This window comes from Cryptomeria japonica, chromosome 1 (assembly GCF_030272615.1).
Source record: "Cryptomeria japonica chromosome 1, Sugi_1.0, whole genome shotgun sequence".
In the NCBI taxonomy this organism is placed as follows: Eukaryota; Viridiplantae; Streptophyta; class Pinopsida; order Cupressales; family Cupressaceae; genus Cryptomeria; species Cryptomeria japonica.
Genome location: NC_081405.1, coordinates 271,283,071 through 271,299,616, shown reverse-complemented (window position 1 = coordinate 271,299,616; position 16,546 = coordinate 271,283,071). Strand labels below are relative to the sequence as shown.

The following is a 16,546-nucleotide window of genomic DNA, read 5'->3' as shown; positions in this document are numbered from 1 at the left end:
TTCTGTGACAGTGTAGAAACTGATTTGAAACTTTATCTGAAAATGTAGAAATAATATATCGGACTGTAAAACAAGTTATACCTGAATCAAGAAGCATCAAACAAAACTCATAATTGTAGACTGTAATTATCCGGTTTTCCCATCAGCAACGTCCATATAATTCTCTTCAAAATACACGTAACCTTCACCACTTATAACATAGACTTTGTTTTAGATATTCAATAATAATGTTTTTCTTTCTCATAAGAAGAATGCCATAACACACCAGCAACTTCTCTTCAGCGAATCAAGGCACCATTTAAATAGATTATCTATCTCATAAAAGAGATGAATTCTTCAGTTCGAACTTCTAACTACTTTGGCAACAGTTACAATTGTTAGTTGATAACAAATAACTAACAACTGCAATTATTATGATAATTAATAATTAGTTTCTCTCAAACCGAATACTTTTGACTTATATGCATATCGAATTATAATAATGTAATTATCACAACCGAATTTGCTCAACTGAAATTCGTTGAAGAATTTAAGACTTTATGATTACAAAGTCTTCTTTTGACAGGAGAAATGCAGCAATAACAATGAAGTTCATGACCATATCAATAGCCAAAGTCATCACAGTCTGAATACAATACTGTGCATTTCATCTTTTGATCCGTCATCAGAGTCTGAATAAGGTACTGTGCAATTCATCTTTTGATCCAAAACAATGATTGATTCAGTGTATAGAAGACCAATCAACAGAATATAGTTTTACCAGTCTGTACAGAATGTATCTGAATAAAAATCCAATGATACGAATACTGTATAAACAGGTAAACCAGATTTTAATCTAAAGTCCTGTGAATCTGAAATTAATGTAAACTGTGATCTTTGTGTAGATTTCTGATTTCCATCAACCTATACTTCGGTAAGATCATTAATACAAACTGTATTTGCAAGCACGACATCACTGACAAACACACCAACAATCTCCCCCTTTGGCATTGATGGCAACTGTCTAATCTTCACACGCCGGTTCAAAAACCAAATTACTGAACCATTGCAAGTTGGAAACAATAAGCTGAACATACAGCCCAACCAATCGGGATGAAAATGTCAAGTTTGAACATAATGCCAATAATCAACACAATGACAACAAATCTGAAATCTGAAACAGATCACTAAATTCATGTCAGAACATACAAACTGCCGAAAACACACCTTTTCTCCCTCTTTGACATCAATGACAAAGGAGAGGGGTGAAACAAGAAGATACTCCCCCTAAGCAAATGCTAATCTATAGCCAAAAGAGATGATTCCATTGGAAAGTTTGATCCTAGATGTGATGAAGGGATATTTCTTGGTTATTCTAATGAAATCAAAGCATATAAATGTTATAACAAAAGATTGCCAAGGCACAAAGAAGTTCAAAAGTGGTTGAAGGAAGAGGTTTTGTGAAGATATCAACCAACTGTTGTTTAGTATTAACATACTCAAGACAAACCTCATGATCAACAACCCATTCTTTCAAAAAATGATATTTGATAAAGATATGTTGAGTTCGAAAATGAAGAACATGATTTTTGTAAATGTTAATAGCACTAGAATTATCACAAAATATGGATGTTGGACAAACAAATATCACATTCAAATTTGTGAGGGTTTACTTCATCCACAAAACCTCTGTGCAACAAGAGGCAGCAGCAACATATTCCGCATCTAATGTAGACAAAGTGACAGAATCCTATTTCTTGCTCAACCATACAACCAGCCGGTTTCCCAAAAAGAATGCACCACCACTAGTGCTTCGTCTATCATCAACACAACATGCCCAGTCGGCATCTATATATGTTGTCAAGGTAAAATCATCAGTTCGAGGATTCACAAACCATAATCTATAGTACCTTTGAGATACCTGAAAATCCTTTTAACTGCATTAAGATGTGAAACCTTAGGGGTAGCCTGAAAACGAGCAACCATACAAACCGATTGCATAATATCAAGGTTTGATGCTGTGAGATACAATAAACTGCCTATCATTGACCTGTATTTTGTTTGATCCATGGTTGGTGAATCATCATCCTTACTCAGTTTGCAACCAATAATCATTGGTGTGCTGACTAGCTTGCAATCCTCCATCTGAAACTTTTTAAGCATCTCCTTGGTATATTTAGTCTGTGACAAAAATATGCCTGCATCCAACTATGACACTTGCAATCCAAGAAAATATGATAATTCCCCTATTATAGACATTTCAAATGTTGTTTGCATTTGATTAGCAAAATCCTTACAAACTTCATCATTCCCACCAAAAATAATATCATCAACGTATACTACCACAACAAACACCTGATCTTCAATGGATTTGAAATACAAATTACTTCTAGCATTAACTTTGTGAAAACCCTGTTGTAGAAGATGTTGATCAAGCCTAGAATACCAAGCCCTAGGGGCCTGATTAAGACCATACAAAGCCTTTTTAAGCCTGCACACATAATCCTCTTTACCTGCACACACAAAACCTTCTGGTTATTTCATATAAACCTCTTCTTCCAAAAAACCATTAAGAAAGATTGATTTTACATCCATCTGCTAACCTTTGAAGTTCTTATAAACTGAGAATGTCAAAAACATATGAATTGCCTCTAATCTGGCTACAGGGGCAAAAGTCTCATCAAAACCAATCCCTTCTATTTGTGCATAACCCTTACAAACCTATCTATCTTTATTGATAACAATTTTGCCATTTTCATTCAATTTATTTCTAGTGTTCCACGGATGTTGGGGACGGAGAGACGGAGAGACAAGGGGACGGACTTCGGGGACGGGAGAACAAAGGGAAAAAGTTTCGGGAACGGGGGGACTTGGGCCTGGGAGGGGGAAACGCGTTTCCATGGAACACTATTTATTTCTAAATACCCACTTTGCACCAATGACATTTTTGTTAGAAGGTCTGGGAAACAACTCCCAGGTGTTATTTTTCTCAATTTGAGCGAATTCCTCTTTCATTGCATCACTCCAATTAACATCTAAACTAGCTTCTTTGTAAGATTTAGGTTCCATTTCAGACAATAAAGAGAGATATGCTTCTTCAATATAAATTTTACCAACCTTTTTCCTTGTTTGAATTCCATATGAATTGCCTCTAATCTGGCTACAGGGGCAAAAGTCTCATCAAAACCAATCCCTTCTATTTGTGCATAACCCTTACAAACCTATCTATCTTTATTGATAACAATTTTGCCATTTTCATTCAATTTATTTCCAGTGTTCCACAGATGTTAGGGACGGGGAGACGGGGAGACAGGGGGACGGGCTTCGGGGACGAGGGGAAAAAGGGAAAAAGTTTCGAGGACAGGGGGACGGGCTTCGGGGACGAGGGGAAAAAGGGAAAAAGTTTCGAGGACAGGGGGACTTGGGCCTGGGAGGGGGAAACGCATTTCCGTGGAACACTGTTTATTTCTAAATACCCACTTTGCACCAATGACATTTTTGTTAGAAGGTCTGGGAACCAACTCCCAGGTGTTATTTTTCTCAATTTGAGCGAATTCCTCTTTCATTGCATCACTCCAATTAACATCTAAACTAGCTTCTTTGTAAAATTTAAGTTCCATTTCAGACAATAAAGAGAGATATGCTTCTTCATTATAAATTTTAACAACCTTTTTCCTTGTTTGAATTCCATCATCTTTATGCCCTATTATTTGTTGTTCGGGAAGATGTCTTCTAACAAACTTATAAGGTTTCTTTTCACCAATGTTTTCAAAAGAAATATCACTGGCAGTCTCTAAATTAGATTCATCATCATTATTGGAAGTATTTGTTGCACGATTAATTGCACCAGAATTATTTGAAGAAGTATTAGGATTGACTTCTATAACATTATTAGATTCTTCACAATTATCATTTTGAATTTCTTCATCAATTTTTACATTAACACTTTCAATCACTCTTTTCAACCTATTGTTATAGCATTTATTGGCTTTACTATAAGTAGAATATCCCAAAAACAATCCTTCATCACATCAATAATCAAAGCTACCCAATCCATCATCTTCTCTTTTAATAAAGCAGTTATTGCCAAAAACTTTGAAATATTTAACTAAAGCAAACTTACCATACCATAATTCATATGGAGTGCTTTTACTATTAGGCCTCAACTGAATTTTGTTGAGAATGTAGACCACTATATGAACTACTTCCACCCAAAACCTCTCAGAAATTTTTGCTTCATTAAGCAAAGTTCATGCCATTTCTTTGACTGTTATGTTTCGTCTTTCCACCACACCATTTTGTTGTGGTAATCTGGCTGTAGAATATTGCCTCTTTATGCCATGCTCTTCACAATAAGTCACAAATTCATTAGAAAGAAATTCTCCACCCTTGTCAGATCAAAGACATTTAATTTAAAAATCACTTTCTTTTTCTACCATTGCCCTAAAAATCTTAAACCTATCAAATGCTTCTGATTTTTCCTTTAAAAATTTTACCCGTCATTTGAGAAAAATCATCCACAAACAACATAAAGAACCTTTCATTTTTCAAACCTTTAGTTCTTGTAGGACCACAAAGATCAATATGGATTAATTCAAGAGGTTGAAAACTTGTAAATTCTTTAGGATAAAACTGATTCTAGTCCGCTTACCCTGTTGACATTCTTTGCAAATAATATTCTTAGGTTTCACAATCTTGGGCATACATCTCAATGAATTCAAAGAACTAATTTTTACAAGATTATCAATATTAACATGACCAAGTCTTCTATGCCAAAGGCAGCTTTCATCAGTCTGACTTATCAAACAACTTCTACTTTTTACTTCCCTTGCGTCATAGACATTACTTTCAGTTCTTTTACCTTCAACTATTAATTTTCCTGATTTAGAATCTTTTATTTCACAACCTTGAACCTTTGCATATAGCTGTACCCAGGGTTGACAAGGACAGAAATGAGATTACTCCGAATGAGTATGATGTTACAGCAGTTGACCTAGGGCATGCCACCAAGGCACAAGTGATAGAAGAATTTGATGAATCTTCCTTAGCATTGAAGGAGCGGATGAAAAAAGTGGATGAGAAAGACAGGAAGTTGAATAGTGAAACAAAGCCTTATGTGAGTATGTACAACATTTGATGTGTCCATTCAAAGAGGAAGATCAGACTTTCGTTCCTCTTTCTTCTCTTCTAAAGGAATCCATGGATGGACTTGAAGAAATAAGGAAAATGACTCAATGTTCTAAGGAATGGGTAGAAGATGTCTTCACTACAACTTACAAATTCATTGAGGACTTGGCTCATTTCTACTGGAGGATCCTAGCTATCCTTGGCAGATTGGAAAGTGTGGACAACTCATGGGATGATGCACACATTCATCAAGACCTAAAAATTCCACGTCTTAAGGCACTAATGAAAACCCCCAGGCAAGCATTAATTAATGGAGAGGTCATCAAGGAAAATGAGGCATACGATTCCTTCAATGGTTCTATTCAGTAAGCACTGGAAAAGAATTCTTTGAAAGATCCAACATCGAGTCAGCACTATTGAAGGCAGCAGTCAAAAAGGTTCAGGAGGAAATCCTCAATGTTGTTGAGGCATTGTTTGCAAGAAGATTAATTGATGAGGAGCTAACAGTGGACAACCTGAAGGATAGGCTGCATGAATTCTTCTTCGTGGAATCCTTCTCAAAGGAACATCTAGAGAATATTTCCTTGATCTCAAGCATAATGCGCAAGACCCAGGAGACTGTGCCAAGATGGGAGAAGTTTTTCTCCAAGTAATAAAAGGAATCTGCCATGTTGGAATACAAGTTGGAAAAAGTTCCAAGTGTCTCCGTAGGAGAACTCAAGGTCGTTGTGACTAGATTCATCGCATTTGCCATCAAAGAAAGAGATAATGGCCATCCTATTTTGGACGAGAATCTATTAAATGCATGATGGAGTAATGGGTCATTTATTACATGGTGGGCGCTTTGATGGATTAGTGGATCATTTAATGCAAGGTGGACGCCAAATTTAGGAGTGATGGGCTATTTATTGCACAGACGTGATTCCTTATTTATGACCATGCCCACTACTTGGCACCACATATGGTCATTCTTGGTCAAACCTTAATTAGGGTTTTGCATGGGTAAATCTTAGCCATTGATCTTATTGTAATCTGGGTCGTCCATTTTCATTTGGGGGCCTATAAAAGGGGTTCACCCCTTCATTTGTAAAAGAGGGAGAATTTGTAAGAAATTGTTGCTTTTAGCTGTCAAGATAATAAGAGTGATTCATTGATTTTGGTGATTACTTGAGTCATTTTAAAGTTACATGGTCTCTCTTCCTCACTTAGATTAGATTTGTTTTCAAGCAAGTAGATGAATGAGATAGATAGCATTGTTTCATGGTAAAATCATACACTCATACCTTTTGTAAGTAGATGATTTCTACTTGCAATGCAAGGTTTGACTGAGCCTCATGAATGTGTATGTGTAACTTCGATTATCAAATGAATATTGTTCGTCTTGATGGTATTCATTGGTGATATGAAAAATCTTATGCACAACCTTTGGTGATTGCACTTCTCTTTGCGTAGTTGTCTGATGTTGGCGAAACAAAGTGTGGTTGATTTCACCTAAGCCTTTGTTGTCTCTTGAGTTCCATAGATTAGATTAGAATCTCTCTAAAACCCTTTCCTATTTACTTTCTGCGTATTTTATTGAGAAAAGTTCCAAAAAACACTTATCATTGCCAAATCCATTCGCAAGATTTCCTTGAAACACAAATTTGTTCAAGTCCTTTTCACTACACGTAAGTCCCCCTTGGATTACCAGCAAAACATCAAGCCAAACGAGCTCATATCCAACATAAAGTCGCAAGTTTGCAATAGGAACCTTGGAGTGACCGTTGGAAACTTTATTCTGTGTTGGTGTGGTTGTAAAACAGCCGTCAACAAAATTTAGGGGAATTGCTCCCAGATTTCATAAACAAATTTTAAGACCGAGTTAGTGAAGGGATTGACATTATTTTTATTTGTGGGTTATGAATGTTCATTTTATTTTCACTTGTGTTTTGATTCAAAACGTTTCCTTTTCAACGTGGACACAAAGGAGTAAAGGTGAGCTGAGGACTTAACCAAATGAAGGGATGGAGGACTCAAAGCATTACACCTTCAAGGATGCACATAAGCAAGATGGAGGATTTTACAATCTCAACAATACAACCATCACATCAAGGATAAAGTCTACAAGTGTAAGATATGAAGGACACTTTAACATTGCAAGCGTCAAGATGCATAATGTGATTGCAACATATTCTACATTCAAGAACTCCACCATCAAGGAGAGAACAAGGAGAATTTCCAAGCATGAAGGAGATTTCACAATATTTGCAAGGACATCAACATCAAGACATTCATGAAAATCAAGTGGTTGCAAGGTGCAAGTGTAAAGATCAGTATAAAGCAATGTCCCCTAATTAGTTATACTTTAAATTAACCTAAATTTGCCCAAATCTAAAATAGGTAATTAAGTTTATGGGAGTACCTTTGTTTACTGTTTTCCTGCAACACAAAATTAGAGAGCACATATGAAGTAATACTTATAAACTTAAACATATACTAATGAGTTAGATTGAGCGATACAATTCTTTGATGTATTAATTACCATTAGTATTATTTTTGTTAGATAAAATCAGATTGTAGGTTACTTGTCATTCTTAATTATCCAATTCTAAGTGCAATAGGGTAGGCTAGCTGGATAGGGTGTCCAAGCGACCCTCCACCCTAGGCCCAAGAGCAAATGCTACATCCCTCTAGGCTCCATGTGGCAGGTGTTAAGCATCCATCATGGAGTGGCGTACCCAGTGAGATGTCCTATTGCTGTTCCCCCTCATCACAACCACCTCCTCTCTTAAGCCCAAGACCATATGCTTCATCCCTCTTGGCTCCATGTGGCAGGGGTTAGGCATCCACTATGGAGTGGCATACCTAAGAGACGATCCCACGTACATTAAGCAATGAGTTTGCAATTGATGTGATTTTATAACAGTCTTGTAGGGGTTACAAGTTCCCTTAGTTTAACATTATTATACCATCATATTAATCAATCCTTATATTGTCTGTATTATTAGGTTATATCAGATTGTGACAGCATTAAATTACATTCATTGTCAGCTTTATAGGTTACATTTATCCCTTTATATTTGAAGTTATCATCATTATAGAATTAATTCCCATCACATTTATATTCTTATTATATCTGACCGAGTTGCCAGATTCTTCCAGAATTTCTCAAGGTCCCGGTTTGGTTCTACAGAAATTATGATCCTTTACAAATTCGCTGCAAATTCTTCCAGGCTCCCAAATTTGCCCTGTGGGTTCGCAAAGAAGGACCCAAGAAGAATTTTGGGAAATTTGCAACGAATTTCAAATTCAGTGGCAGAACTGGGCTGAATTTGGGCACTAAACACATTTTTTTAATGATGATAATGATATGTTTGATGACTTGTAATGATATTTGATCAATGATGGTTGATTGTTAATGTTGACAACTTGACATTATTATTTTTGAACTGAAACATTGATATGGTGGTGTATTTTGGCAATTTGCTATGTTATTTGCCATTTGGACTAAAGCATTAATATATATGACAGTAGGAACACTATAAGCTCTTCTTTTTGGAAGACTGTTGAGGTTGACCTTGACCTTGTCCTTTCTGCTGGAAGGACGGAGCTTTACCCTTGCACTTATGCGAAGCTGAGGCTATGAAAGCTTGTTCAGTGGATGAACTAGCGCTACTTCCAAACTGTTGCTTCCATCGATCCTGTTGTAGTAGCTTGTTGCAAAGATCAGGAAACTTCAAATCAACACTAGTAGAGGAGATATTGAGCGTATCAATGAAATGCTCGTAGGATCTGGGAGGGCTTTTCAACATGATCACTACCATATCCTCTTCCACCATGGTTTGGCCTATAGCTTCCAACTGATCACAATTGTCCTTGATCTTCGTAAGATGTGCCTGGATAGATGACTTCTCATCCATCATGATAGAAAACAGCATATTCTTTAGAAAGAAAGCTCGGCTCTTGTCGAACGTTTCATGAAGATCCTTCAAAAGATCCCAGATCTCTTTTGTTGTTTTACCTGAAGGCACCTGTGGGAGTTGATCATCTGTGACGGAGAGTTTGATAAGCATGACAGCCTCTCGATTCTTCACATCATGTTTGTCTTGATCATCACCTGTTGTTGTAAGACGAGATTCCTTGCCCAAAACAAGCTGATCAAGGCAACGATACTCAAAGATGGTAAGCATACGCTGTTTCCAGGTGTTGTAGTTGCGGCCGTTGAACTTTTGACTGTGTTCCAACATGATGTTGGTTAATGATGCCGTCACGAAAATCGAAGTTGATCAAGGTCAACTAAGTGAAAGCAAGAGACAGAAGAATCTGATTTTTTTTTAAAATCAGAATAGAAGCAACTGCTGAAAAAATTGAAACCCTATAGGAGAATTCTGACACGAATTCCAAGGCACGAATTTCGAGGTGGAAGGAACCCAGAAATTAAATTTTCTACAAACTTAAAAAAGGCATAAATGGTGCCCAGAAGACAGCAAAATTCCCGACGTCCACAGAATTAGCAGAAATTGCAAACTGTTTTTAAATTCCAAGGCAAATTCGCTGACACAAAATTTGAGGCACAGAAAACGAGACACCCAAAAAATTTTGAGACCAACCCAGAAAAGCTCTCGAAAAACCCACCAAGAATCTGAAAACAGAATGCAGTTCCACCGGCTCAAAAATTGAGGCACGGAAAACGATGCACCCAAAAAAAATCTGTCAACAATCTCAGTTGAGGTCTCGAAAAACCCACCAAGAATCTACAACCAGAATAAAATTTCGACTTGAACTGAAGGGTCAAAACTCTAGGAAAAAAAAAATCCACCCAGGAAGAGAAAAAGAACCTGCTTTTTTTTCTTTTTTTTTAAAAAAGCAGTTTTAAAAAAAATCTCTTCAATTAAAACTTCGAAAAATTTTAATAACAAAAACTTTCGAAATTTTTAATTTCCATGCTCTGATACCATGAAAAATATATTGAATGAAGTATTCAATAATCAGATAATTACATTGAACAATATACACATGTATATATAGAGGTTACAAGACGATGTTCTATAATTAGAACATAACGTTAAAGTAAAAGACTAAAGAGCTAAATGCTAAATTAAGCGTGAAAGCTAAATTAAGCTTAAAAGCTAATTACATAAAAAAAAGTAAATGACCATTAACCAAGGAACTAAAAATAGGTGACTAACATAGAATTAAATATTCTAATAATGTTGACAAGACAGTATTATTTTTGAACTGAAACATTGATATGTTGGTATATTTTGGCAATTTGCTATGTTATTTGCCATTTGGACTAAAACATTAATAGATATGGTGGTGTATTTTGCTATGTTACTTTACCATTAGTCTACTAGCATAGTTGACACTTGACTTTGGTGTATTATGAACTTATTTGCTGCTGCATATATGTACATATTTTTTATTTTTCATTTTTATATGTTTTTGTATGGATGAACCCAAAGTGAAACCAAACCCACCCAAAAAAAAAAATTGAATGAATTTGTGAACCCAAATCTCGAACCAGCATGCGAATCCGAACCGGGACCGGCAACTTAGATATCTGATTATGTTCATGTATCAAATTATAGTATCCACTATATTTATTGTATAACTATGATCGTTTAGCAGATGATCAGCTATATTACTGAATTATATTCATTTGAATGATCATTTCCCATATGATCAATTGTATTGTTATATTATATTTATTGTGACTGTGTCCATAAATTAATTATTTATTGCAGGGACCAAGTCCATTTATCATATAGTTATCTTGTGCACGTACCTGGGCTGAATGTCTGCTTGAACAGTTCTTTCTTGCCGTATTTTCTCCTTATCTTTTTCCCATGTGTGTGTTTCCTTTTTTTTAAAGTCAACCTGACTGCTGTGCTACCTTCGTATCCCTCCCTTTTCCTTATTCTGTGTGACAGTATCCTGTGTATGAGTCAATGGTATTTAAGACAATTGACCGGTTGTGACCCCTCCCAAAAGCCCCACTTCTCCATACGTGCCTCACCAATGGGTCACGTCTATTCTAATTAAATGCAGATCGGTGCATTAAAATCATTGACCATCGTGGGTAAGGGATGGGTAGTGAATATTAATAAACATGAACATTAATAAAATAAATATTAATAAATATGAGCATTAATAAATGACATCAATAAATATTAATAAATTGTGGATAATCATTTACACATTAATAATAAATATGATTATTAATAATAATGAACATTAATAAAAATGAATATTAATAATAACAAGGGTGTTAATAATAAACGCTAATAAACAAGGATGTCTATTAATAAATTGTGGGTAAATTTATTGTGAGTAATACAATAATTTTTTAATCGAATGGGAATATTTGAAGCAATGAAACTATTAAAAATGGGGGGATATGGCATATGAGGATGGATACAACTACAATTATCTTGAATTATCCAAGATCCCAAATTCAACATGCTTTACAACTACAAAGAAATCAGTCACATCCAAGGGGTCGTGTTCCACACTTCAAGATTAAAGACTATCAAGAGGGAGGAGTCAAGATGTCCAAGATAAGTTCATTGCATCACAAGGAATTCCAAACATCATGAAGAATGCCAGAACAGAAGTAATTCATTATTCCAGAATTGAGGATGGAAATGCATCACAAGAGAAGGAAAATTCCCAAACAAGAAAACAGAAAGTAAAATGTGATCAAGCAGATAGTTTCGGAAGAGTTAATCAAAGTTAGAAAGATAACTTGATCATGCTAAGATGATACAATTTGGGAATATGTCTCACTATCTTCACCACATTGAATAACTGGACAATATTGAGTATCAAGAGATACTGTTCAACCACAAACACCTTGTGATCATCTAAAAGGCAGGTTGAGTTGGCATCCAATTCATCATCCAACCGATCCGATTGTGCCACATTATTCGAAGTCAAAGCATCCGGGATCATTGAACCTGACTCATCCCACGAAGAGGATAATTGCCACATGTGGTGGCACAAAGTTCCAAGTACCTAACCTCATGTTTCAATGGTTAACGTTCAAGGAAGGACATGTGTCCAAATCATTGTAATTATTCATTAGTCAAGAGGGAGTTTGTTGTAACAAGCCCTAATTAGGGTTTTATTGTTAGATTTTGACCATTGATCTTGAATCAATCTGAGCCTTTGAAATGTAATGAGAGCTCTATATAATGCTCAAACCTCTCATTTGTAAAGGTTAGGAGTTAGTATATCATTAGTAGCTAGCAATAGAGTAGGAGGAAAGGAGATTGTTGCCGAGGCTAGTTGTAAATAGACATACTATTTTCATTGAAGTTATGGTGGATGTTGTGTGCTATTTCAACTTGTTGCATGGTCTCTACTTCTCATAGTGTAAATGTTTGCTAGATGGATGGAAGATCTTATTGTTGATGAATGGTGAACCTATGTTCATACTGCTTGGAGTATGTCGATTCCAAATTCCAGTGTGTGGCTAAAATGAACTTGATTAATAGCTTAACTTCAATTGCTATATGCTCACTGTTCATAATGTCGGTGTGCATTGGTGATATGAAAATCATTTGCTTACCCTTAGGAGATTGCACTATCTTTGTGTAATCATTCCTACATGGCGAAGTAAAGTTTGGTTTGGTGCCACCAATTCAACAATCATTTCCTATATTCTTAGGGGTAGATTAGATTTCCTATCCCTTTATCTCTTTTGCCTTTGTTTTCCAAGCAAGTTAGTTAGATTTCCCATTCTAGCAAGACTTCGTAAATGTAAGTCCCCTTGTGATTCCCGCAAAATCGCATCATATTTATTGAGTCTATCCACAACATTTAAGTCACATAGTTCGCGTTGTAAACCTTGGAGTTTCCTTATTTGATCACATCATTCAGCAAGGTTTCTTTGTTCAAGAGAGGATAGAATAACTTGGTATTTTATTCTATGTTTGAGCTGCATGAAAAACACATCAACAGCTAGCAGGCATTAGAATTCACACATATTAGCAGTAGTGATTAAAGATAAGGATGAAATTATCTCCATAAACAAAACCATATTATACTGGGGCCGTTACCTCTCTGGAAACTGGAAAACAAGGCCCACTTTTGAAGCTGATAAAATTTCTTCAGACTCGTTTGACTGTCCATCTAGCCTTTTCTTTTTTAAACAGATTGACCCCGCTGTCGGTTTTGCTAAGCCACTGAGAACCTACAAAATGTAAAATAAAGTAATTCCTGAAAATGTTGATAGTATGATGCTTTCAAGACAGTTTTGGAATCAAAATATGCCAGGCAATTTGAATTGAGAAAATGCATGAAAATATTAGAAACTTGCCTGCAACAATGTTGTCTTACCACTGCCACTGCGTCCATATATCAAACCTAAGCTGAATCTCACACAACGAATCAGTTGAAAGCCCATGCAATTCAATAATGAACATATCAAAAGCATGTGAATACGTAAGGTTTGATTGAAGATCCTGGGAACTTTTAAATTATCATACAACTCTTTTCTGGAAGGGAAGGAGTAACTTGATTTAAAAGATTATGCTGGGTATCTACTTTGCAAATCCATATTTATAATGGAAGAAGTTTAGTATCATTGTGCACCTCTTTTCTGGCAGAGAAAAAGAAACTCGATTTAAAAGATTATGTTGGGTACCAGGTACACGATAGCTTACACCTTGCACCTTCAAACCACCAGCCTCATTGTCAGGTAGTTCTCTCTACCCCGAAATCCCCTTGACAACCCAGTCCAAGAAGTATACAATAATATGAAATAAAGAAATAAAACAGGTGAAAAGGACTCAAAAATCCAATGCAAAATGCTGCTATTATGGCCCATTATTTTAGATTGAGTTTGAACTTTGAAAACAACCAGGGGCTGAATATAAGTCCACTAAACAAAATAATTAGAAATCAGAAAAAGATACCACCTTTATATTTCAAAACATGCTGACGAATATAACATTTTTGTTCATGCCAATATTACTATTGTCCAACTTTATCAAAGATAAAAACTCTGACACAAAAAATCTTGCTAAATTTCCAACCTGTGTTTCTATACTATTATTCTACTCATACGGGAAGAGTAATCATGGCAACTGCTATACATAGAATTCATTGCACTGCACATATATAATATTTTTTATGCATATATTGATATTTATAAAAAGGTGTTCTCTTTGAGGAGCTCAAAATTGCTCTAGACTCAGTGATGCATTGCAGTAGCAGCAATTTTCAGGGCTCGGTTATTTGATTCCTGACCAGTAACCTGCTGTCTACCTAACTAAATTCCAATAGATTTTTCAATTTCAAAAGTTTCTGGGAGGGACCTGTGGCTTCCCCTTCTAGACCCCAAACTTCCTCCAATTTAGTGGTTTTAGCTAAGTCTGTACAACCATCCAGAGAGGAACTTCTGCAATTTGTGCAGAAGCATGTTCATTATGTGGCTATTTGGCTTTTGGCTTCTTCAAGAGTATCAAATTGTTTCTATAGGAAGGCTGATGTTGTGCACCTGACAGAAAAACCTTTGCAAAAGGTAGAATTTCATATGTGGAGTCTATAAGAGCAAGCTTTCCTCTGCGATTTCATAAGCCCACATGCAAAAGCAAATGTTTGAACTGAGAGATTAGATTGTTGATGATTGAATATAACCAATTCCATTTCATGTAATGATCCTACCAAGAAATGCCTTACTCCAATGTAATGTCCCCTGTTGTAAGATACCTGATTTTTGCCCAAAAATAATAAATCCAATAATACAATTTATTTACAAGAGTATTCTTTCACTAAATTACACAATAGCAATTGAATTTAGGAAAATAATCAATTAACATCAAACAAAATGATAATAACGATTCTTACTGTAAACAGGTACACTATAGCTTATTCCTAATAACCAAGGATATTAGAAACTTGAGGGGAAAGCACAATAGGGGGCCCGGAGACTGTTCTCCACAACTAAGCCCAAGAGCATTGAACAACCAACCAAGTCAATCCGACCCCTTGGCCCAAAAGCAATCCAACTCATTGGGTGGTCTACTTAATTGAGGGAATCCATACTCCTACGCTCCCTTTTATGTTTCCTTGCCAATTCCTAATTTGATTGCTTTATGAAAATCAAATGAATAATTACTAATCCTAAGATTCTTGATGGATTGACAAGTTAATTAAATAAATAAATATGTTCTTTACTAAATCTACAAACTAATAAATATTGGATTCAAATATGTGGCATACCTATTGTGACGTTTTCACAGATTGCCACATTGCAAATGGAGACCCCCACTATTTTTTGCTTTCTAGGTTGGTCGTGGAGTCTTTGGCTATTAACCTTGTGCTTGAGGAGGTATAGTGTCTTAGGTGGCCAGGAGGTAATCATGTCAAGTCTCTCTCTTTGAGTTGGATTGACGTCAATTAGCTTCCAAGGTTGAATGAAAATGTCTAAGTCAATGATCATGTTAGTGGTGGAGGTAAGATCAATTCAATGAGTCAGGTAAGACAAAGAGAGATCAAATGAATCATCAATGAAGTGAAAGCATGATGTGATAGAGATTGGAAGCTGCTTCCACTTGAAGGCCCAAAATGTGACTAAGGCATAGTCATTGGCCCCCTTGAAAATCTGGCCTGCCATTGTCTTTAACCCCCAAAATCTCCGATTAGCATGGTGCCACTTTCTATGGGATCTCAAATCAGCAAACTTCCTTTGGAATCCCAAATCCATGAACTTCCTTTGGGGTGTCAAAACCACGACCTTTCATGTGCCGCTTCCTTTGACCCCCCAAGTGCGATCTTTCTCTCATGCATTTCCTTTGACCCCCAAAGTTGCAATCTAGCTTGGAAACCTCTAATTTGACTAAGGTGGAGCATTTGATGTTCTTTTCAGTGATTTGGGAAGATGATGAACTTGAGCGAACAAGGTAAGCGCACTTTGAAGCACTTCCTTTGCTTCCCAAAATCAGCGAACTGCACTTTGAGTCACTTCCTTTGCTCCCCAAAATCAGCGACTTTTCACCTCACCGCTTCCTTTGACACCTCAAAACAGTGCCCCTCTCTTACACATTTCCTTTGCTTGATGATGATTACAATCATGCTAGAACACTGCTAAAAAGCTATCAGAAGTCTGATCCGTGGCAAGCGAAGGGAGCGAATGCAGTAACAAGTCGATTAACAAGTGATGAATCGCTATCAATGCTCCTTCAAACATCGACCTTAGCATTTCCTTTGGGATCCCAAAAGAGCGAACTTTTACCATAGCATTTCCTTCGCCTCCTCGAAGCGCAAACTTTTACCTCATCATTTCCTTTGCCCCCCTCAAAATGCGAACTTTCACCATGTCACTTCCTTTGGTCACTGTTATCACAAAAGCTTGCACCCTTGCTGAGCTATCAACTCAGCAAACTTGTGAAACATGGAAACAATCCCAAAGTGTGGGAATTTGGGCAAGGGGGTTCAATCTCCGGAGAAGGTC

At 36.3% G+C, this 16,546-nt stretch overlaps 1 protein-coding gene across 4 annotated transcripts in view; it reads right to left on the bottom strand.

The window, feature by feature from the left end:
* Window positions 1–16,546, bottom strand: part of LOC131073801 (ABC transporter I family member 11, chloroplastic) — a 161,362-nt gene that overhangs the window by 110,876 nt on the left and 33,940 nt on the right. For all 4 annotated transcript variants that reach the window (XR_009112995.1, XR_009112994.2, XM_058010313.2 and 1 more), the window contains exons 3-5: window positions 13,684–13,763; window positions 13,409–13,460; window positions 13,149–13,282 (exon numbers count right to left, since the gene is read on the bottom strand). Coding sequence is in view for 2 of the 4 variants with exons in the window: in XM_058010313.2 (XP_057866296.1) it covers window positions 13,149–13,282; window positions 13,409–13,460; window positions 13,684–13,763 (266 nt within the window). In the remaining 2 variants the exon portion in view is untranslated. The remainder of the gene's footprint in view (window positions 1–13,148; window positions 13,283–13,408; window positions 13,461–13,683; window positions 13,764–16,546) is intronic.